The sequence below is a fragment of the Pseudophryne corroboree genome, chromosome 2, assembly GCF_028390025.1.
Source record: "Pseudophryne corroboree isolate aPseCor3 chromosome 2, aPseCor3.hap2, whole genome shotgun sequence".
In the NCBI taxonomy this organism is placed as follows: domain Eukaryota; kingdom Metazoa; phylum Chordata; class Amphibia; order Anura; family Myobatrachidae; genus Pseudophryne; species Pseudophryne corroboree.
Window position 1 is genome coordinate 443,841,291 of NC_086445.1, and position 25,395 is coordinate 443,866,685.

Sequence of the window (25,395 nt, forward strand, 5' to 3'; positions counted from 1 at the left end):
TAATCTTGGCTACAGAGATCTTTGGAGCTATGACATGAGCAGGGGTTAAATATCAAGAATTGTGTGCAGTTTCCAAACTCTCTGTGTACAAACCACAGGGTCCTCTACGTTTGCTTCTCATTAAGGTTATCCAGGCACCCTGATGTAGACTGTGGTCTCTTTGCCAAGCATGGTCCTTAACCTTGGTGAGACGTGACATGTCTATATAAGGGTTGTAATACAATCTCATATATTTGCTTCAAATCACTATAACTGTAGACCCTCCAAGAGCATTTTGTATCAATACAGGCAGCTAATACATCACAGAAATGTTGTTCCTGAGTAATATATCCAAAGGTCTCTGTATTACAGCTCTTATAGGCCTATGATATATCAAAATATTGTCCTAAACAATGAATATTTCCTGTTTTTGTTTACTATGCATCGGTTTGTAAAGGTCCGTACACACTTAACGATAAAATGAGCGACGTCGCTCATTTTCCCCCTCCTTGAGCGACGTCGCTCATTTTATCGTCAAGTGTGTATGCCGCCAGCGACGACCGATGCGCGGCCCCGCAGGTCGGCAACGATCGTCGCTGTCGGTAGGGCATGCATGAAGGATGTGGACTGTCGTCCACGAACTTCATGCAGGGCTGGCGGGGGCGTGACGTCACTGAGCGATATGAGCAGTCATATCGCTCAGTGTGTATAGTCGGCCGCCGGCCGGCCCGGGAGGGGGAAACATTAGACGATGTCGCTCACAGAGCGACATCGTCTAATGTGTATGGGCCTTAAGAGTCAGGTCTTGAAACATAGCTTTGTGGAGGCTGTATTTGGAAGAACAATTAGATGCGAGCTATAAAAAGGTGAATTTTTAGATGAACTAGGTGGTTTTGATGTGATTAATCCTTGGTCACACAGGCTCTGGTAAATTGTATGTGGCAGAGGTGAATGCTGATTTACAATCTGTGGCGTATCTGTAATGAGAGCAGGTTTTCTGATGCACATGGGTCTATAAGGGCCCCGTGCTGCACACCCTGCACCCCAGAAAGATTCACTGGTATGCATGAACCCCCCCTCAATACTTGCTCTGGCTGTGCAGCCATTTTTCCAATCACAAACAGAGCAGTACTGCCACAGCAAAGGGCAAAGACTCTGTCATTGTGCTCTATTCTGCGTTTGCGCCATTTTTGCAATCACATGATCACTGCTCATCCTGAGCAAGTACAGGAGGGGGAACTGCAAGCTGGAAGTTACCACGGACGCCAGTGCAGGAGTGGGGGGAGGGAACTGCACAGTGAAGGGGCCGCCTTCATCTCATCAAATTGTACACAGTTGTGTTCTTTTATTTGTAATTGACGGAGTTTATGCATTTTTGGTGTTTTTTTGTCTTTTTGTATTAATATGTAACCATTCCTGAGCAAATAAATCTATGTTGTAAGAAAATAGTATTCAACCTGTTTTTCACATTTGATATGTCTGATATTATAATGAGTATAAACAAAAATTTATAGTGTTCAGTTACTAACTGCTCTCGAAACTTATATCCTTTTACTGTTTCATTGGAACTCCTCTGTTTATTGTATGCAGACTTCAAGCAATACTGGTTAAATTGCATTTTTTACTGACTTTCTTTCTGAAAATAAGTCATCACAACCTCGTCAGGTTTCAAACTGAAATATTGTGAAACATTTAATGCTTCATTATAGGTTTATCACATTTTTCAGTTTTGAAAATATTTTCTTTTTTCCTCTCCTCCCCACTTTTAAACTTGGTTTAAATTATTGGACCTTAAGTGAAAACTTGAATAAATTCTAACTCTTTTTAACTTTCACATTGTTGGCACAGGGAAAAAAAGGATTTTTAAAGCTGCAATCATTTACAAGGCTAAACCAATCTTGTTTTTCCTTTTAAATGATTGCCACTTTAAAAATACGGCCATTCTTAAGACCTGCACCTCCGGTAACTCAGACCCTATTACATTTACCCCTGGGTTTGAAAATAGGAATGTATGATTATGTTGAAACCAACAATTTAAATAATGTTGTACCCAGGGATCAAAATTTGTCAGGTCATTGGCGGACTCTAGAGTCATTATGTTCATAGAATATTGGGAAAAAACAGAAGACCCTTTGTTGGGGCACAGAGTCTTCTGTCTTTTTCCTCATATATTCTTTCAGAAATATTGTGCCTACAATCGTCAGCTTCTTTACACAGCTTGTTGAGGACTGAAAATAAAGAAACTGCAGAAAATCAGTGAAAGCAAAAAAAGATCTCTATACATTTCAGACTTGCTAGGGTATTCAATTATCCGCAAATTCGCGGCAATTTTTTGCCCGAAAAGTTTTTGCGGCAATCGGGCGAAAATTGCCGCGAAAACGCTCCGTTTTTCGACCTATTCAATTCCAAACGGGTTTCACGTGAAAATTCTTGCAGTGAAAAGTGCAGGTGAAAATGGGAAAATCAGCCTGTACCCCCAAAAATGCTAAACTAACATAGGAAAACAGAAGAGAAGTGTGTTAGAGATCACATTAGAGAGTTTTTGGCGACTTAAATTGTGTGAAATGGCTGTTATATGCATTTTTAAAAAAATGATAGAAAGCAAGTTTTTTTTTAGCAAAATAAATGCTCTCATTAAATTTGGGGTACATGAAAATGGGTATAAGTATATATTTGGGTCATTTTAGGGTACTTAAAAAAAAAAAGTGGAAACTGACGATTACTCCCATCTGCAAGCCTAAAAACACCTGTCCCACTCATAAAGCACCCCAATATACCTGTCCCATACCTTGAACCCCAATTTCCATCACTTTGTACTTTTTCACCCCAAAAATGACATGTCATTATTGGCCAATTAAAAACAAGTAAAAACCTCAACGTGCCTAATTAGTCATTAAGGGGGGTGTCCCAGGAGTTCTGTACCATATCCAAACATTTGTACCTTTAAAATAGTGACTTTTCCCAACTTTTCACCTGCTTCAGAGAAGGTGAAGTGAAATTAGTGAAATCGAATGATCACCGATAAATTTTCCAGGATAATTGAATAGGCTGTAATTGCGTTTCGCGGGAAAAGTCCGGTTTTTCGCGCGAAAACCGGACTTTTCACACGAAAAGTCCGTTATCGCTGCTAATTGAATATACCCCTTGGTATTCCACAGCCAGAAACCTCACTGACATTTCTCATTTCATCAGAAATGGAACTGGTGAAGCATTTGGGAAAAGAATACCATGCCATGCCAATTGTTAAGCAAAGTTGTTGTCTTGGTTGAAGAATGAATTGGTTCTATTAGATTTCAACAAATCCTGTAAGCTAATGTCACAGAACCAGTGATGAATTTTGGTGAAAAGAGGATGTATATTTCTCCAAGACGACAATCCAAAACATGACTCCAAAGATGTCAGAGTTGTTAAGAGAGGTGGTGAGGGGTGGTAATGGATAGGAGGTGGCTGGTTGCTGATGACCTGATGTGATGTGCTGACGGGTTCAGTATGAAATGAGGATTGTGAGTGAGGGTAAAAAAGCAATTGTAATTCAGACTTTTAAGTGTTTGAAGGCAAAAATTGCATTGGTACAGCTGTGCATAGAAAACAAACAAAATAAAATACAAATAAAAGCATGTCTTAGTAAAATGGATGTTTTTTTTTAAATGTGATTGTAAGCACTGCTGGGTCAGGTACTAGTGTAAATGGTTGAATATTCTACATAATGTCAATAAACTAAATAAAGCTGACGCTGTTATGACTGTTGCTGTTGTGTTAGCTTTTCCCCCAGTATCAGTGTGGTTATTTTTTTTTTTGTGTGTGTGTTTGTGTCCGTGTAGGCGTGTTTTGCTTTGTTATTGTGCTGTTCCATAACTTAGGTGTGACCTAAGGCAATAAATGAAGTGAATGGAAAATATTTAGTAACTTTAATATAAACTGATGTAGAAGAAAAAAGTAATTAAACAGAGGGGTCAGTAGGTTTTGTTGACTTGCAGCATGTTGACATTGGCCATGTCGACATGGATGAAATGTTGACATGCTCCGAAAGTGGCCAAACCATGGGTACTGGCAGTGTGGTGATCACTTACCTCTGTTCAGCTCTGGTTGAGCAGCAGTGTCTTCCAGGTCCAGCAGGGACAGCTGATCCAGCGGTTCTGGCAGTGAGTTTGCTAAACCCTAAACCTCGCCGTCCACAGCCTAACCCTTGCCTTCCATCCACAGTATACCTTGTACAGAATCTAGGCCTTTTACATGTCAACATTGGGAACATGTCAATATTATGGTGAAGGCAACAGGCTCATTGGGTCATTAGGTCGACCACATTTAGGTCGACAGTCATTAGGTCAACCACTATTGGTCGACATGCAGTAGGTCGACATGGGCAATAGGTTAACATGTACTAGGTCGACATGAAAAAAGGTCGTCATGAGGTGTTTTTTCTTTTACTGTTTTTGGTATCATTTGTCTTCATAAAGTGACGGGGAACCCCAATTAGTCCACCATGTCCCCTCGCATAGCTCGCTTCGCTCGCCATGCTTCGGGCAAGGTGCCTCGCTCCGCTGCGCTCAGCGCAGGTTACCGTTCCCAGTTGTATTCCACGTGGATCGTAAAGTATGAAAAAGTTCAAACAATGAAGAAGAAAAAATTTGAAAAACTCATGTCTACCTAATACACGTCGACATATTGACCATGTCGACCTACCACATGTTGACCAATATTGGTCGACGTAATGACCGTAACCCCAGGCTCCATATTGACATTTCAACAATCACTGTGGAAATTCTGGTGTAGCCATTATGACTATTGACAGTTTAAATGTGCTTCATCCCCTTATAGCAGCCAACAACACGTTACCTTTAATTTCCTAAACTGCCCTAGGGAGGTGATAGAATCACACTGATGCTATGAGCAACACTGCCTTTTCCCTCTGCAGCAGTTCACATAAAAATGTTCCCTTACATGTCACTAACTCGCAGTGCTGGTGTAGATACGGTGTTAATAAGGGTTGGGCACAAAATCCTGGCTGTCGGGATCCTGACAGTCAACAGCGGACTCGCTATTACCATAATACTGGCTGATTGCGGGAAACACTTTTACACTACCCCTAATCCTAACCCACTAACCTTCTCCTCTCACAGCCTAACCCTGTTGTACCCTTCCACTGCCTAACCCTAACTTCCCCCATCACCGCAGCAGAACACTCCCCCACTGCCTAACCCTAACCCCGACCCCAGTGCTTACCTCCAGGATCCATAGGGATTCTGACTGTCGGGATCCTGACTGCCAGGAGTTTGACTGCATCCCGCTAAAAATACATTGACTTATAGATCTTAAAAGCTGAAACAGTTTGATTTTTAGTTCGGCAAAACTCTTTGCAGTAATCTATTTGGGATTAAGGGTACTAATACAATAAGGTGGCACGTGAGGATGTTTAGAGCAGAACAGGCAGGATTAGTCCCACTCATGCTATTTTGTCACCCCCTCCTGCTACATCTGCTAGACCCTCCACAAAACAGAGAACCCCCCCGCCCCCACACACACCATGGCCTGCATACCAAGGGTAGCCTCTAGGGGATATGGTCGTTAGGTTGACACAGCTTAGGTCGACAGTCATTAGGTCAACCACTGAAGGTCGACATGGTCATTAGTTCAACATGTGCTAGGTCGTCAGGTCAAAAGGTCGACATGAGTTTTTTACATTTTTTTCCCTTTTTTTGGACTTTTTCATACTTGACGATCCACGTGGACTACAATTGGGAACGGTAACCTGTGCCGAGTGTAGCGTAGCGGGCACCTTGCCCGAAGCATGCGAGGGGACACTGTGCACTAATTGGGGTTCCCTGTCACTTTACAAGGAAAACACCCAAAAAAGTCCAAAAACCCTTGTCGACCTAATGACCATGTCGACCTAATGCAGGTCGACCTCCCATGGTCGACCTAATGACTGTCGACCTAACTTGAGTCGACGCAACGACCCATACCCGCCTCTAGTGAGTAAACCCTGCCACAGTTAATCAACCTAACGTGAGCAAACTAGCTTAAACAAAGGGGCCCAGATTTATTAAGCCTTGGAGAGTGATATAAGCACAGTGATAAAGTACCAGCCAATCACCACCTAACTGTCATGTCACAGGCTGTGTTTGAAAAATGACAGTTAGGAGCTGATTGGCTGGCACTTTATCACCGTGCTATTTATCACTCTCCAAGGCTTGATAAATATGGGCCAAAGAGAGAAGCTGCTAACATTTCTAGTACCATCATTTAATATGGTAAATGTTTGTGTATATATTGTTGTGGAGGTGGCACTCCTGATATTATTTTGGCTTGGAATATTGAACGTCTGGCATAAAGTAGAAAATGTTACCTACACACTAAGTTATTATATACTGAACAACATAAACCAAAAAAAGGAAATGTCCCTTTATAAATTTTAGACTGCGTCATAGTGGTATTCTCTAATAGCATATTAGAGGTTGTGCTGTTAATTAAATTAAGATATTCATTAACAATCCATCCGTACAGCCGTATTGATAGAGGTAGGGCCGTGTATTTAGAGTGAAGCCTACGGGCTGCTTATGGCCAAACACAAAGCGGCAGTCCTACTGGTCATCAAGGTGACCGTTCACCATTTAACCACATATGCGATGGGCACGAGAGCAACATGTTTGGTACTTAGACAAAATGAATCGATTGTGTTGATGTTATCGACTTCTTTTAATGTAATTAGAATGAACCATAGAGACAGGGACTGTGGGCAATCATCATTCAACCATGTTTTACAAATATAATAATCATTAGCAATCAAGGTATGGGGCCGCATGAAGGAGCGAATTCTACAATAGGAGCGCATTATACAATGTTGCTGCAAAGAATGTATATTTTGTGGTCTACTATTGATATATTTTATAACCTTTTGAGATTTGTGACCATATTAAAACACAATCCTTTTTCTTCGATTGTATTCCAATTTATTTGGAATCAAGCTCAAATTAAGTAGGTTTCACAGGATCAGTGCTTTATAGTGAGAGACATTTGTGATGAGTCACACTTTTCTTGGTTTGTGGGTTTTGCTTACCTGCACCTGCACCTTACTTGTTTAGTCATGTAGCTTTCCTCCAGGCGAATCATACATAGATAGATACATACATACATACATACATACTGCACATCTGTTGTTCACTTTGAGTATATTCCGCATTCTCCTATATTAAAAAAATGTGAATATCCAGCTGATCTTTACCAGTGTTTCTATACTCTCGCCCTAGGAGACTGAAAATAGTAGATATTTTACATCTAAATCTAACAAACTGGTCATCGTAATGAGTGCAGTCCACACAATACAGCTCTAGGCTTCAAACATCTCAGGAGACTAAGCAACAAGACACAGAGGAATCCTGCACAGTTACAGTACATTTATTGAAATCTTACTCGTGGTTGCAGCAGATTACAGAACCTCAAATAATTGTTTTTAAACATGCTAGTATAAAAATATGAACAATTTGCCGGCCATTTGTAAAACATTCACTCTTTTGGTTTCATATTTTCCACAGTACAAAGTAGTAATTTAATTTTCTCTGACGTCCTAGTGGATGCTGGGGACTCCGTAAGGACCATGGGGAATAGACGGCTCCGCAGGAGACTGGGCACATCTAAAGAAAGATTTAGGACTATCTGGTGTGCACTGGCTCCTCCCCCTATGACCCTCCTCCAAGCCTCAGTTAGATTTCTGTGCCCGGCCGAGCTGGATGCACACTAGGGGCTCTCCTGAGCTCCTAGAAAGAAAGTATAGTTTAGGTTTTTTATTTTACAGTGAGACCTGCTGGCAACAGGCTCACTGCAGCGAGGGACTAAGGGGAGAAGAAGCGAACCTACCTAAGTGGTGGTAGCTTGGGCTTCTTAGGCTACTGGACACCATTAGCTCCAGAGGGATCGCACACAGGACCCGACCTCGTCATCCGTTCCCGGAGCCGCGCCGCCGTCCCCCTTACAGAGCCAGAAGCAAGAAGGTCCGGAAAATCGGCGGCTGAAGACTTCTGTCTTCTCCAAGGTAGCGCACAGCACTGCAGCTGTGCGCCATTGCTCCTCATGCACACCACACACTTCGGTCACTGATGGGTGCAGGGCGCTGGGGGTGGGGGGGGGGGGCGCCCTGAGCAGCAATATTAACACCTTGGCTGGCAAAACTGACACCATATATAGCCCCAGAGGCTATATAGGTGTAAATGACCCCTGCCAGAATAACACAAAAAGTGGGAGAAAGCCCGCCGAAAAAGGGGCGGAGCCATCTCCCTCAGCACACTGGCGCCATTTTCCCTCACAGCTCCGCTGGAAGGATCGCTCCCTGGCTCTCCCCTGCAGTCCTGCACTACAGAAAGGGTAAAAAAGAGAGGGGGGGCACTAAATTTAGGCGCAGTATATATATATAATACAAGCAGCTATAGGGGAAAACACTCTGTATAGTGATATCCCTCTGTTATATAGCGCTCTGGTGTGTGCTGGCATACTCTCCCTCTGTCTCCCCAAAGGGCTTTGTGGGGTCCTGTCCTCTGTCAGAGCATTCCCTGTGTGTGTGCTGTGTGTCGGTACCGCTGTGTCGACATGTATGATGAGGAAAATGATGTGGAGGCAGAGCAAATGCCTGTAAATGTGTTGTCACCCCCTGAGGGGTCGACACCTGTGTGGATGGACTTATGGAAGGAATTACGTGACAGTGTCAGCTCCTTACATAAAAGGTTTGACGACCTAGGACAGCCGGCTACTCAGCTTGTGACTGTTCCAGCGTCTCAAATGTCATCAGGGGCTTTAAAACGCCCGCTACCTCAGATGGCAGACACAGATGTTGACACGGATACCGACTCCAGTGTCGACGACGATGAGACTAGTGTACCCTCCAATAGGTCCACCCGTTACATGATTGAGGCAATGAAAAATGTATTACACATTTCTTTGACGTCCTAGTGGATGCTGGGACTCCGTCAGGACCATGGGGAATAGCGGCTCCGCAGGAGACAGGGCACAAAAGTAAAAGCTTTAGGATCAGGTGGTGTGCACTGGCTCCTCCCCCTATGACCCTCCTCCAAGCCCCAGTTAGGTTTTTGTGCCCGGCCGAGAAGGGTGCAATCTAGGTGGCTCTCCTAAAGAGCTGCTTAGAGTAAGTTTTATTAGGTTTTTTATTTTCAGTGAGTGCTGTTGGCAACAGGCTCACTGCAACGAGGGACTTAGGGGAGAAGAAGTGAACTCACCTGCGTGCAGGATGGATTGGCTTCTTAGGCTACTGGACACTAGCTCCAGAGGGACGATCACAGGTACAGCCTGGATGGGTCACCGGAGCCGCGCCGCCGACCCCCTTGCAGATGCTGAAGAGAGAAGAGGTCCAGAAATCGGCGGCTGAAGACTTCTCAGTCTTCATGAGGTAGCACACAGCACTGCAGCTGTGCGCCATTGCTCTCAGCACACTTCACACCAACGGTCACTGAGGGTGCAGGGCGCTGGGGGGGGGCGCCCTGGGCAGCAATGATAGTACCTATACTGGCTAAAAATACATCACATATAGCCTCTGGGGCTATATGGATGTATTTAATCCCTGCCAGGTTGTCAGAAAAACGGGAGAAGAAGCCCGCCGAAAAGGGGGCGGGGCCTATTCTCCTCAGCACACAGCGCCATTTTCCCTCACAGAACTGCTGGTGGGAAGGCTCCCAGGCTCTCCCCTGCACTGCACTACAGAAACAGGGTTAAAACAGAGAGGGGGGGCACTTATTTGGCGATATGATTATATATTAAGATGCTATAAGGGAAAACACTTATATAAAGGTTGTCCCTGTATAATTATAGCGTTTTGGTGTGTGCTGGCAAACTCTCCCTCTGTCTCCCCAAAGGGCTAGTGGGGTCCTGTCCTCTATCAGAGCATTCCCTGTGTGTGTGCTGTGTGTCGGTACGTGTGTGTCGACATGTATGAGGACGATGTTGGTGAGGAGGCGGAGCAATTGCCTGTAATGGTGATGTCACTCTAGGGAGTCGACACCGGAATGGATGGCTTATTTAAGGAATTACGTGATAATGTCAACACGCTGCAAGGTCGGTTGACGACATGAGACGGCCGGCAAACAAATTAGTACCTGTCCAGGCGTCTCAAACACCGTCAGGGGCTTTAAAACGCCCATTTACCTCAGTCGGTCGACACAGACACGGACACTGACTCCAGTGTCGACGGTGAAGAAACAAACGTATTTTCCATTAGGGCCACACGTTACATGTTAAGGGCAATGAAGGAGGTGTTACATATTTCTGATATTACAAGTACCATAAAAAAGGGTATTATGTGGGGTGTGAAAAAACTACCTGTAGTTTTTCCTGAATCAGATAAATTATATGAAGTGTGTGATGATGCGTGGGTTTCCCCCGATAGAAAATTATTGGCGGTATACCCTTTCCCGCCAGAAGTTAGGGCGCGTTGGGAAACACCCCTTAGGGCGGATAAGGCGCTCACACGCTTATCAAAGTGGCGGTACCGTCTCCAGATAGGGCCGCCCTCAAGGAGCCAGCTGATAGGAGGCTGGAAAATATCCTAAAAAGTATATACACACATACTGGTGTTATACTGCGACCAGCGATCGCCTCAGCCTGGATGTGCAGCGCTGGGGTGCCTTGGTCTGATTCCCTGACTGAAAATATTGATACCCTTGACAGGGACAGTATTTTATTGACTATAGAGCATTTAAAGGATGCATTTCTATATATACGAGATGCACAGAGGGATATTTGCACTCTGGCATCAAGAGTAAGTGCGATGTCCATATCTGCCAGAAGATGTTTATGGACACGACAGTGGTCAGGTGATGCAGATTCCAAACGGCACATGGAAGTATTGCCGTATAAAGGAGAAAAAGACACCGTCTTTTCAGCCTAAGTCCCCATAAGGGCAAGCGGGCAAAAGGCCAGTCATATCTGCCCAGGGATAGAGGAAAGGGAAGAAGACTGCAGCAGGCAGCCCATTCCCAGGAACAGAAGCCCTCCACCGCTTCTGCCAAGTCCTCAGCATGACGCTGGGCCCGTACAAGCGGACTCAGGTGCGGTGGGGGGTCGTCTCAAGATTTTCAGCACGCAGTGGGCTCACTCGCAAGTGGACCCCTGGATCCTACAAGTAGTATCCCAGGGGTACAGATTGGAAATTCGAGACGTCTCCCGCTCGCAGGTTCCTGAAGTCTGCTTTACCAACGTCTCCCTCCGACAGGGAGGCAGTATTGGAAACAATTCACAAGCTGTATTCCCAGCAGGTGATAATCAAAGTACCCCTCCTACAACAAGGAAAGGGGTATTATTCCACACTATATTGTGGTACTGAAGCCAGATGGCTCGGTGAGACCTATTCTAAATCTGAAATATTTGAACACTTACATACAAAGGTTCAAATCAAGATGGAGTCACTCAGAGCAGTGATAGCGAACCAGGAAGAAGGGGACTATATGGTGTCCCGGGACATCAGGGATGCTTACCTCCATGTCCCAATTTGCCCTTCTCACCAAGGGTACCTCAGGTTCGTGGTACAGAACTGTCACTATCAGTTTCAGACGCTGCCGGTTGGATTGTCCGCGGCACCCCGGGTCCTTACCAAGGTAATGGCCGAAATGATGATTTTTCTTCAAAGAAAATGGACGATCTCCTGATAAGGGCAAGGTCCAGAGAACAGTTGGAGGTCGGAGTAGCACTATCTCAAGTAGTTTCTACGACAGCACGGGTGGATTCTAAATATTCCAAAACCGCAGCTGTTTCCGACGACACGTATGCTGTTCCTAGGGATGATTCTGGACACAGTCCAGAAAAGGGTGTTTCTCCCGGAGAAGAAAGCCAGGGAGTTACCCGAGCTAGTCAGGAACCTCCTAAAACCAGGAAAAGTGTCAGTGCATCATTGCACAAGGGTCCTGGGAAAAATGGTGGCTTCTTACGAAGCGATTCCATTCGGCAGATTTCACGCAAGAACTTTTCAGTGGGATCTGCTGGAGAAATGGTCCGGAGCGCATCTTCAGATGCATCAGCGGATAACCCTGTCTCCAAGGACAAGGGTGTTTCTTTTGCGGTGGCTGCAGAGTGCTCATCTACTAAAGGGCTGCAGATTCGGCATTCAGGACTGGGTCCTGGTGACCACGGATGCCAGCCTGAGAGGCTGGGGAGCAGTCACACAGGGAAAAAATTTCCAGGGAGTGTGATCAAGTCTGGAGACTTCTCTCCACATAAATATACTGGAGCTAAGGGCAATTTACAATGCTCTAAGCTTAGCAAGACCTCTGCTTCAAGGTCAGCCGGTATTGATCCAGTGGGACAACATCACGGCAGTCGCCCACGTAAACAGACAGGGCGGCACAAGAAGCAGGAGGGCAATGGCAGAAACTGCAAGGATTCTTCGCTGGGCGGAAAATCATGTGATAGCACTGTCAGCAGTGTTCATTCCGGGAGTGGACAACTGGGAAGCAGACTTCCTCAGCAGGCACGACCTCCACCCGGGAGAGTGGGGACTTCATCGGGAAGTCTTCCACATGATTGTGAACCGTTGGGAAAGACCAAAGGTGGACATGATGGCGTCCCGCCTGAACAAAAAACTGGACAGGTATTGCGCCAGGTCAAGAGACCCTCAGGCAATAGCTGTGGACGTTCTGGTAACACCGTGGGTGTACCAGTCGGTGTATGTGTTCACTCCTCTGTTTCTCATACCAAAGGTACTGAGAATTATAAGACGTAGAGGAGTAAGAACTATACTCGTGGTTCCGGATTGGCCAAGAAGGACTTGGTACCCGGAACTTCAAGAAATGCTCACAGAGGACTCATGGCCTCTGCCGCTAAGAAGGGACTTGCTTCAGCAAGTACCATGTCTGTTCCAAGACTTACCGCGGCTGCGTTTGACGGCATGGCGGTGGAACGCCGGATCCCAAGGGAAAAAGGCATTCCGGAAGAGGTCATTCCTACCCTGGTCAAAGCTAGGAAGGAGCTGACCGCACAACATTATCACCACATGTGGCGAAAATATGTTGCGTGGTGGGAGGCCAGGAAGGCCCCACGAAGAAATTTCAACTCGGTCGATTCCTGCATTTCCTGCAAACAGGAGTGTCTATGGGCCTCAAATTGGGGTCCATTAAGGTTCAAATTTCGGCCCTATCGATTTTCTTCCAGAAAGAATTGGCTTCAGTTCCTGAAGTCCAGAAGTTTGTCAAGGGAGTACTGCATATACAACCCCCTTTTGTGACTCCAGTGGCACTGTGGGATCTCAACGTAGTTCTGGGATTCCTCAAATCACATTTTAAACCGCTCAAATCTGTGGATTTGAAATATCTCACATGAAAAGTGACCATGCTGTTGGCCCTGGCTTCGGCCAGGCGAGTGTCAGAATTGGCGGCTTTGTCTCACAAAAGCCCATATCTGATTGTCCATTCGGACAGGGCAGAGCTGAGGACTCGTCCCCAGTTTCTCTCTAAGGTGGTGTCAGCGTTTCACCTGAACCAGCTTATTGTGGTACCTGCGGCTACTAGGGACTTGGAGGACTCCAAGTTGCTAGATGTTGTCAGGGCCCTGAAAATATAGGTTTCCAGGACGGCTGGAGTCAGGAAAACTGACTTGCTGTTATCCTGTATGCACCCAACAAACTGGGTGCTCTTGCTTCTAAGCAGACGATTGCTAGTTGGATGTGTAGTACAATTCAGCTTGCACATTCTGTGGCAGGCCTGCCACAGCCAAAATATGTAAATGCCCATTTCAAAAGGATGGTGGGCTCATCTTGGGCGGCTGCCCGAGGGGTCTCGGCTTTACAACTTTGCCGAGCTGCTACTTGGTCAGGGGCAAACACGTTTGCAAAATTCTACAAATTTGATACCCTGGCTGAGGAGGACCTGGAGTTCTCTCATTCGGTGCTGCAGAGTCATCCGCACTCTCCCGCCCGTTTGGGAGCTTTGGTATAATCCCCATGGTCCTGACGGAGTCCCAGCATCCACTAGGACGTTAGAGAAAATAAGAATTTACTTACCGATAATTCTATTTCTCGTAGTCCGTAGTGGATGCTGGGCGCCCATCCCAAGTGCGGATTGTCTGCAATACTTGTACATAGTATTGTTACAAAAATCGGGTTATTATTGTTGTGAGCCATCTTTTCAGAGGCTCCGCTGTTATCATGCTGTTAACTGGGTTCAGATCACAGGTTGTACAGTGTGATTGGTGTGGCTGGTATGAGTCTTACCCGGGATTCAAAATCCTTCCTTATTGTGTACGCTCGTCCGGGCACAGTATCCTAACTGAGGCTTGGAGGAGGGTCATAGGGGGAGGAGCCAGTGCACACCACCTGATCCTAAAGCTTTTACTTTTGTGCCCTGTCTCCTGCGGAGCCGCTATTCCCCATGGTCCTGACGGAGTCCCAGCATCCACTACGGACTACGAGAAATAGAATTATCGGTAAGTAAATTCTTATTTTCTGATAGTACCCCAGGTACCACAAAAAAGGGTATTATGTTCGGTGAGAAAAAACTACCAGTAGTTTTTCCTGCATCTGAGGAATTAAATGAGGTGTGTGAGGAAGCCTGGACTTCCCCCGATAAGAAATTGATAATTTCTAAACGGTTGTTGGCAGCGTACCCTTTCCCGCCAGAGGATAGGTCACGTTGGGAAACATCCCCTAGGGTAGATAAAGCGCTTACACGTTTATCAAAACAGGTGGCACTACCGTCTCAGGAAACGGCCGCCCTAAAGGATCCTGCTGATAGAAAGCAGGAGGCTACCCTAAAAGCTATATATACACACACGGGCATTATATTGCGACCAGCGATTGCATCAGCATGGATGTGCAGTGCTGCTGCTGCGTGGTCAGATTCTCTGTCGGATAATATTGATACCCTGGATAGGGACAATATTTTGCTGACAGTAGAGCATATAAAAGACGCTGTCTTATACATGCGTGATGCACAGAGGGATATTTGCCGGCTGGCATCAAAAATAAGCGCAAGGTCCATTGCCGCCAGAAGGGGGTTATGGACTCGGCAGTGGTCAGGTGATGCCGATTCAAAAAGGCACATGGAAGTTTTGCCTTATAGGGGAGTGGAACTGTTTGGGGATGGTCTTTCAGACCTCGTTTCCACAGCTACGGCTGGGAAATCGACATTTTTGCCACAGGCTACCCCACAGCAAAAGAAAGCACCGTATTATCAAGTACAGTCCTTTCGGCCCCATAAACACAAGAGGGCTCGAGGCGCATCCTTTCTGCCGAGAGGCAAAGGTAGAGGGAAAAAGCTGCAGCATACAGCCAGTTCCCAAGAGCAAAAGTCCTCCCCCGCGCCTGGTAAGTCCACAGCATGACGCTGGGGCTTCACAGGCGGACCCGGGTACGGTGGGGGCCCGTCTCAGAAATTTCAGCACACAGTGGGCTCTCTCACAGGTGGATCCCTGGATCCTTCAAGTAGTATCTCAGGGGTACAGGCTGGAATTCGAGACGTCCCCCCCCCCCCCCCCCCCGTTTTCTAAAATCTGCCTTACCAGCAACTCCCTCTGCCAGGGAGGCAGTGTTGGTGGCTATCCAAAAACTGTATTCACAGCAAGTGATTGTCAAGGTACCCCTCCTGCAGCACGGAAAGGGTTACTATTCCACAATGTTTGTGGTACCGAAACCGGACGGTTCGGTGAGACCCATCTTAAATTTAAAATCCTTGAACACGTATATCAGAAAGTTCAAGTTCAAGATGGAATCGCTCAGGGCGGTTATTGCGAGCCTGGACGAGGGGGATTACATGGTCTTTCTGGACATCAAGGATGCCTACCTGCATGTCCCCATTTACCCTCCTCACCAGGAGTACCTCAGATTTGTGGTACATGACTGTCACTATCAGTTCCAGACGCTGCCGTTTGGGTTATCCACGGCACCGAGGGTCTTTACCAAGGTAATGGCCGAAATGATGATACTCCTTCGCAAGAAGGGAGTTTTAATTATCCCGTACTTGGACGATCTCCTGATAAAGGCGAGGTCCAAGGAACAGTTGGTAGTGGGGGTAGCACTTTCTCGGGAAGTGCTACAACAGCACGGCTGGATTCTCAATATTCCAAAGTCACAGCTGGTCCCGATGACACGTCTTCTGTTCCTGGGAATGATTCTGGACACAGACCAGAAAAAAGTGTTTCTTCCAGTGGAAAAAGCCGAGGAGTTGTCATCTCTAGTCAGAGACCTCCTAAAACCGGGACAGGTGTCGGTACATCAATGCACACGAGTCCTGGGAAAAATGGTAGCTTCGTACGAAGCAATTCCATTCGGAAGGTTCCACGCAAGGACTTTCCAGTGGGACCTGTTGGACAAATGGTCCGGGTCCCATCTCCAGATGCAACAGCGGATAACCCTGTCGGCAAGGACCAGGGTGTCGCTGCTGTGGTGGCTGCAGAGGGCTCATCTACTAGAGGGCCGCAGATTCGGAATACAGGACTGGGTCCTGGTGACCACGGATGCCAGCCTTCGGGGCTGGGGTGCAGTCACACAGGGAAGAAATTTCCAAGGACTGTGGTCAAATCAGGAGATTTCGCTTCACATAAATATTCTGGAGCTAAGGGCCATTTACAATGCCCTAAGCCAAGCAAGGCCCCTGCTTCAGAACCAACCGGTACTGATCCAATCAGACAACATCACAGCGGTCGCCCATGTAAACAGACAGGGCGGCACAAAAAGCAGGAGGGCAATGGCAGAAGCCACAAGGATTCCCCGATGGGCGGAAAATCATGTGTTAGCACTGACAGCAGTGTTCATTCCGGGAGTGGACAACTGGGAAGCAGACGACCTCCACCCGGGAGAATGGGGACTTCATCCAGAAGTCTTCCAAATGCTGGTAAACCATTGGGAAAGACCACAGGTGGACATGATGGCGTCCCGCCTCAACAAAAAGCTAAAAAGATATTGCGCCAGGTCAAGGGACCCTCAGGCGATCGCTGTGGACGCTCTAGTAACACCGTGGGTGTACCAGTCGGTTTATGTGTTTCCTCCTCTGCCTCTCATTCCCAAGGTACTGAGAATAATACGAAGGCGAGGAGTGAAAACTATACTCGTGGTTCCGGACTGGCCAAGAAGAGCTTGGTACCCAGGACTTCAAGAGATGCGTTCAGAGGACCCTTGGCCTCTGCCGCTCAGACAAGACCTGCTGCAGCAGGGGCCCTGTCTGTTCCAAGACTTACCGCGGCTACGTTTGACGGCATGGCGATTGAACACCGGATCCTGAAGGAAAACGGCATTCCGGAGGAAGTCATCCCTACCCTGATCAAAGCCAGGAAGGATGTCACCGCAAATCATTATCACCGCATTTGGCGGAAATATGTTGCTTGGTGTGAGGCCAGGAAGGCCCCAGCGGAGGAATTTCAACTGGGTCGTTTCCTGCATTTCCTGCAAGCAGGGGTGACGTTGGGCCTCAAATTGGGGTCCATTAAGGTCCAGATTTCGGCCCTGTCGATTTTCTTCCAGAAAGAACTGGCTTCACTGCCTGAAGTTCAGACTTTTGTCAAAGGAGTTCTGCATATTCAGCCTCCTTTTGTGCCCCCAGTGGCACCTTGGGATCTCAATGTGGTTTTGGAGTTCCTGAAATCACATTGGTTTGAACCACTTAAGACTGTGGATTTGAAATATCTCACGTGGAAAGTGGTCATGCTGTTGGCCCTGGCTTCGGCCAGGCGTGTGTCAGAATTGGCGGCTTTGTCCTATAAAAGTCCTTATCTGATTTTCCATATGGATAGGGCAGAGTTGAGGACTCGTCCTCAGTTTCTCCCGAAGGTGGTATCAGCGTTTCACTTGAACCAGCCTATTGTGGTGCCTGCGGCTACTAGGAACTTGGAGGATTCCAGGTTACTGGACGTAGTCAGGGCCCTGAAAATTTATGTTTCCAGGACGGCTGTAGTCAGGAAAACTGACTCGCTGTTTATCCTGTATGCACCCAACAAACTGGGTGCTCCTGCTTCTAAGCAGACTATCGCGCGCTGGATTTGTAGCACTATTCAGCTGGCGCATTCTGCGGTGGGACTACCGCAGCCTAAATCTGTAAAAGCCCATTCCACAAGGAAGGTGGGCTCATCTTGGGCGGCTGCCCGAGGGGTCTCGGCTTTACAACTTTGCCGAGCTGCTACTTGGTCAGGGGCAAACACGCTTGCAAAATTCTACAAATTTGATACCTTGGCTGAGGAGGACCTGGAGTTTCATTCATTCGGTGTTGCAGAGTCATCCGCACTCTCCCGCCCGTTTGGGAGCTTTGGTATAATCCCCATGGTCCTTACGGAGTCCCCAGCATCCACTAGGACGTCAGAGAAAATAAGAATTTACTCACCGGTAATTCTATTTCTCGTAGTCCGTAGTGGATGCTGGGCGCCCATCCCAAGTGCGGATTGTCTGCAATACTTGTAAATAGTTATTGTTACACAAATCGGGTTGTTATTGCGAGCCATCTGTTCAGAGGCTCCGTTGTTATCATACTGTTAACCGGGGTTCCTATCACGAGTTATACGGTGTGATTGGTGTGGCTGGTATGAGTCTTACCCGGGATTCAAAATCCTTCCTTATTGTGTCAGCTCTTCCGGGCACAGTGTCCTAACTGAGGCTTGGAGGAGGGTCATAGGGGGAGGAGCCAGTGCACACCAGATAGTCCTAAATCTTTCTTTAGATGTGCCCAGTCTCCTGCGGAGCCGTCTATTCCCCATGGTCCTTACGGAGTCCCCAGCATCCACTACGGACTACGAGAAATAGAATTACCGGTGAGTAAATTCTTATTAGTTCACAGGAAATCGAATACCTTAACAAAAATGCACATAGAGAATTGAAATGTCACCAGGGGAGTCAGTCATAAGGTTGACATACAGTATACACCACAATGTGAACAGTTGATATCGACATTGTTCAGATTTGACAGGCAACATGTCAACATCCTCAGAATGTTATTTTCATAATGTTGATATTAGGTTTAGACTGCTGGATGTAAGGGTTACGTATAAGAACTGGGAGGGGGGGGGGGGGGGTAAGGGGTAAGGATTGGGAGTTAGGGATAGCAGGGGTTATTCACATATGGAAGCGAACCAAAAAATCAGGCAACTGGGCAAATCCATGCTGCACTGTAGGTGGGGCAGATGTAACCTGTGCAGAGAGATTTAGATTGGGGTGGGGTGTGTCCAAACTGATATCTAAATTGCAGTGTAAAAATAAAGCAGTCTAACATTTGTGGGCTACATGCAAAAGCAGCCAGAATAGAAAAATATGAATGTATTTGTTTCCATTGCATTGCAAAATGGTTTGTTCCAGATACAAATGTACGTGCATTTTCACTTTTAAGGGGGACCCAGGCTTAAAAAAAAGAAAAGAAAAAGAAATTAACACTGCAAAGTTTTGTATCTTAGATCTAGGGGTTAAACTCCTGCAGGAAATACTTAGCCTGATGGGCCACCTCTTGAACCCGGCCATACTTTACTTTACCTACCCCTGGTCACCTTCTTTGCTTGTCTACTGTGCTTCAGATATAAAAAAATAAATAATTTTTTTTTTAAAAGGAAGGATGCACCAAAAATAGGTCCGGACATATGTTTTGCCTGTGCATTATGAAAATGCTTAATTCTACATTATATAGTGTGTGTATATTATTTAGAATCTATATTTCAAACTTTTTTATATGAGCCCCAATGTGCTTTGCTGTTCTATTTGATTTCCTAACGTACATGGTCTAAAATCTGCTGTTTGTTTTTCTATGTGCAAGTTTTTTGTAGTAGTGGTTACAAGAAATGCTGAGTAAAGTTGTACTATGTTATCAGACTTTTTTTTACTTCAAGGGACTCCTATGGGTTTAGAAGCACTGACGATCATAATGTAAAGCCGCAAAGGGAGCCGATTGCCGTTGCAATGGTGTAGAAACATCGGCACCGGATTTCACCCCCAGCTAGCAGCCCTACTTCACCCTGACTCACAGATATTTGTACGCAGCCTTATGGGGCTGCAGACAAAATATTTGTGAGCCCAGAGGTACCGTATGTGCAGCATACAGCTGCACATACACATGCCACAAAGGAAGAACTTGTGGCTTATAGGATTGACCCCCTTGTCTCTGTTTTGATTAGCTTTTGAATACATTGACTTTCAGTGTTATTTCGCGATGTGCTAGATGGTGCCTGCATGCAGGCCAATCTCGCATTGGCGATAGCGATGCACGGGGCCGCGCATCACTATCGCTAAGGGGCATACACACGGAGAGATCCGTGCTTAACGTCTAAGCAATCTAGTCAGATTGCTTAGATTTTAAGCATGGATCTCTCCGTGTGTACCCCCTTTACAGTCATGAATTAGGCCCTGAGTCTGTCAATTGGGTGTTTTTGTTTACTGGTGGTGTTATTCATAATGGGATTGTTATCTTATAGAGTTTTTAATAGACTTTCCATGCCCATTAACTAAAGCCTGTGCTTAATAACTTCATTTTATTCTTAACTGGTAAAACGCCTACTTAAAAAGAGTATTAAATAAAAAAAAATTATGATTCGACAAACAACCTTAATGTTATACTTTTTTACTTTTTTTTTCACCTGTAAAATGTATTACTAGTTGTTAGCCTCAGATGTTCCTAAGCTTTGGTACCAGCCTCTACCAATCCACTGCAATATTTTACAGGCATTGTAACCGAGACGGAAAGCTATAAGATGCAAAACTTTGCACTTATAGATAATAAACACAAAGTTATTTGCGTTAAACTTGGTCATGTAGATAAAAACTTAGCAAAATATTTATCTGTTTTTCAAAACAAGAAAAAATATTAAAGAAAATGTGTTTATTTTAGAATAATTATCCTTAATAATTATATGTTTGCATTTTCCTAAAGGAATGTTCTACCTTTTTATAAACATTTTGTTTTGCTAGATCTACTGTTTTGATTTACGCTAGTTGATGCCACACTCAGAGTATGACTCCTCCATTGATAGGAAGGCCTAAAAAATGTTTGTTTGTTTTTTGTTTTTTTTTAACATGGGGTACCTGTTGGGTACATGCTCTTCAATTGTAGCTCAGACACATTTATATGTAATAGGTCTATTGCATTTAGTAGTTAGAAAAAAGTTTCTCCATAAAGGTAGACGATTCTTTTTATGTTGTAGGTTCTGCTTTAGCACTTTTCGTGGGTTTCTACATATTCAACAAAGAGGGTATTCAATAAGACCCGATAATTTTACCGGTAGTGATAAAGGGTGGTAGACTCGGGCTTTAACTCCCAGGGCTATTTAATTAGCACATTTCTTTTTTCACATGGTAAAGTAACTGTTAACGGGCGTTAATACATAGAGTATGGGATAAGTTCCCGGACCTATGTATTAACATGGTCGAGGCACCTGAAAACAGGCTATTCACCGGGTATTTATTTTAGAGGCTGCTCAAAAAAAAAATCCCTGTTCACTGCAGCCTGCGGGCTGCCTTCAGGGCTAATTGAATAGCGATGGGAGCTCAATTAGCTAGCGGTAAATTACCTCTGTTAATTGAATTTCCCCCCAAGGGTTGAAACGTATATTGTGTATGTATGGTGACCAAGTAATTGTGAATTGGTTAATACAGTGCTGGCACAAATTGAAGGTCAGTGCATTGTAGTATAATTTATTTAACCATTAGACTTTTTCTGTAATATACTTTTATGGTTTTCAGTACAGCAAATACATCTTAACATGCATTTGTTAGTGTACTAATATATTTCACAATGTTTGCAGGCAAAGCTGATGAACTACATTAGCAAACAGCTTCAGTGCAAGCTTCACGTGCCTCGTCCTGAGAGAACAGAGATGTTAAACAGTTATCCTAAAGTCAGCGACTGGCTGCACACTGTCCGTGTGAGAAATGAGGTTGTGCAGGTGAGTGTACTTTTTCCATTGTCTATGTTTTCATTCCACTTGGCATACTTAGTATTTCATTTGGTTTAGCAGCGTTGTAGTTTAAACTGGGTTTTGAATCTGCTCATCTTCCTGGTTTGCTGAAAGTCTGAGTTGTTAGAATGTTTCACCTTTTTGTAAACCTATACTTGTAATACTAGAATTTGGAAAGGAATAATTCCATGTGTCTGTGGTTCTAAAAAAAAGTTGATATGCTCTTAATTTTTGTAGTAGTTATATACCTCCGAGGATGGATGTATTTTGCTTCATCTATAGGCTTATTTAACATGTATATCACCAACTTCGGTCCACCACCTGTATCTCAGCTCTCCTTTCCTTTCTCCCCAGTTTTCTGCATTGGCCGCAGGCTGTGCAAGTGACTCATTATAGTAAAATAGTCCCTATATTCAAGTTTTAACTTCCTTATTATAGTGTAAGACACCCACTGTCTAACTTGTAGTGGATGACTGGCGTAGTGTAACCTCAATTTCAACTATAATTGCCCAAATATAAAGCAACTAGTCCTGTTAGAGTTGTCTGCCAATTGTCTTCTGTCTACTTCTACTATGCTGATCAGAGGTAAAGCTTTACAAAACGGCAGCTGACACTAATAGTGCCTGATCTATACTTTTCACAGTGGCAGCTACTGTGTGTGTGTGTGTGTGTGTGTGTGTGTGTGTGTGTGTGTGTGTGTGTGTGTGTATTACAGGAACAGGAGTACTTGTGAGGGCTATTTACCATTGCCTATTGCTGGAATAATTAATTATTGAAACAGTTCATTTGTTATAGCATCTATCCCTGCTCTCTACTCACCATGGTTTCCATTTCCAATATCTCTTCTCAAGCCTTTAACCCCAAGCGACTTTTTAATACATTTAAATCACTTCTTATCCCGCCCTCACCAATATCACCAGCTACTATCAGTGCACAAAATCTTGCTTCCTATTTCAAGGACAAGGTTGATAATATCTGAAATTAAATGGTATGCTCTTCCACAGCCAGCAACCTGCTCAATTTCCTTTCTGATCCCTCATACACCACTTCTTCATTTGATCCTAGAAATGAAGAAGTATCTGCACTCTTCTCATCCTCCTACTCTACTACCTCTCCCCTCGATCCTATAACCTCACAAATAAGTAAAGCTCTGTCTCCTTGGCTCAACCCAACCTTAACTAAAATCTGTAATCTCTCTCTGTCTACTGGCATCTTTCCATCCCAGTGATTGCTCCCATTCTGAAAATAAAATTCTCACCCTAACTCTCTATCAAATTACTATACCATTTCTCAGCTTCCATGCCTCTCCAAGCTACTTGAGAGACTTGCCTACACTCACCTCGCACACTTTCTTAACTCACACAACTTACTGGCCCAACTTCAGTCAGGCTTTCGTTCATTCACTGTAGTCAATGATCTGGTCACTGTTAAATCCAAAGGTCATTACTCGCTTCTTATTCTCCTTGATCTCTCTGCTGTTTTTGACACTGTTGACCACTCTCTTCTCATACAAACACTTCAATCCCTCAGTCTTCAGAGCACATCCTTTTCTTGGTTCTCAACCTACCTATCTAATCACTCTTTCAGTGTTCATTTCTCTGAATCCTCCACTTCGCTACCTCTATCAGTTGGAGTACCACAAGGCTCAGTTTTAGGCCCTCTGCTTTTCTCTATCTATACCACATCTCTTGGCAAACTAATCACCTCTTTTGGATTTCAGTATCATCTGTATGTGACTGATACTTAAATCTACCTATCCTCCCCAGATTTGTCACCATCTGTATTGTCCTTTTTTACTGAATGCCTGTCTGCCATTTCATCTTGGATGACATCTTGCCACCTCAAACGTAATATTTCCAAAACAGAATTAATTATATTTCCACCGGACAATTATAGTTTTCCAACCTAATATCTCTGTCACGACTCCAGGCGTGGCAATTCTCAAGATACGCCAATCTGAGCACACGCTGCCCATGACACCTTACTGATTACCTCAGTGCGTGTGGTAAATCATAACATGAGCCTCTCGAGGCTTGAGTGTGAAAACACAGATTCCAGAACTACTAATAAGATATTTAATCCAAGTCAAAGCTTCTAGTTACAGAAAAAGAAAGGTTACAAGAATATAATAGTCACACAAGTAATTACAAATTCAAGAAATAAAATAGGGAGAAAAACAACGTCCTAGTCACCTGTAGTACAGAACGCTGGATGAGTGAGGCCTCTCGGCATATGCTGGAACATTATAGGGTCCAATCTCTTACTGGAACCAATTCAGGATAATGAACAACTTGCAGCCAGAGTTTCTCATATTTTAAACCCACTGAACTAATCCACACGCATTACTTGTTCCCACTCAAAATTACAGGATTTTATCTGGGCTGCACCCACTTTGTGGAAAGCCCTCCCACGCACAATAAGACACATCTCTCCAAACCTTCAAATGTTTCCTGAAAACTCCCCTCTTTAGACAAGCTTCCGGACCCACCCACATAACCTTCAGTGCCTTCTTATCTAATTACATCCCCTCTGTACAGTCCACACATAACCTCACATATTTTGTCTTTCTTCACTCTCACACCCTCCTGACCCTTGGCCAACATTGCTGGGTGACCATCTCATACAGCCCATTAAGAACCTTTGCAATCTGGTGGACCATTATGCAATAGGTAGCATATATCCATGTGTATCAATGGCTATTTCCCTATAGATTGTAAGCTTGCTAGCAGGACCTTCCTACCTCTAGGTCTGTCTGTTTTTACCCAGTTCTGTTCTATTACTGTTGTTTCAGTTGTAAAGCGCAGCGACATATGCTGCACTATATAAGAAACTGATAATAATAATAATAATTGCTGCCAGAGACAACTTTATACATAAGGTGGGCAGTTACTCACATTCACTTGTTATTCAGCAGTATTCCAACCAACAAGATCAAGAGTAAGCGTTGCGTGCCTTAACCACTTAAATGACATGGTCATATCAGATATGACCACTGTGTCCCCCATTAGGAGATCCGTTCTGCAGATTTGCATAATATAAAATTTTAAATACAAAAAAAAAATACTTTTTAAACTATCGTCCAGAGGGCCCACACTGCACAGGGTGTCCAGGGGGCCCACACTGCACACCCTGCACCCATTTTTTCAATTCTCTCCTCTCTGGAGTCCACTGTCGGTGCAGAACTTCTCCACAAATCACCGCATGGTGGCCATTTTCCCGGAGTTTTGTGCATTCTCAGTAAGGGACTCTTTGGGAATTTGGCTGCTGCACCAGGATATCTGAGCATGCGTAATAGATTGTATACACCCTAGTGCCCTGCCAACTACAGAGCAGGGGACATGGATAGAGGAGGCAACACATGTGCCTCCAGCTCTGTTAATACGTCTCTGACTGGCAGCCATGATAATTGGTTGCCAGGAGTTATGCATGCTGTGGACAGTGTTCTAAATAATTCTTTGCTATTATAACTGTCACATTTGCACATATTCCTGTGTGCTACTGCTTACTTGTAGACCTCTGTACATGAGAGGTCTTGTAGAAGTAATGGGAACCAGTTCTAAATGGTTTGCAGGC

The 25,395-nt window shown here is 44.9% G+C and overlaps 1 protein-coding gene across 1 annotated transcript in view; it reads left to right on the forward strand.

The window, feature by feature from the left end:
• KSR1 (kinase suppressor of ras 1) overlaps nt 1-25,395 on the forward strand; it is a 369,929-nt gene that overhangs the window by 155,379 nt on the left and 189,155 nt on the right. The window contains exon 2 of the mRNA XM_063953668.1: nt 21,670-21,810. Within this exon, the coding sequence (XP_063809738.1) occupies nt 21,670-21,810 (141 nt within the window). The remainder of the gene's footprint in view (nt 1-21,669; nt 21,811-25,395) is intronic.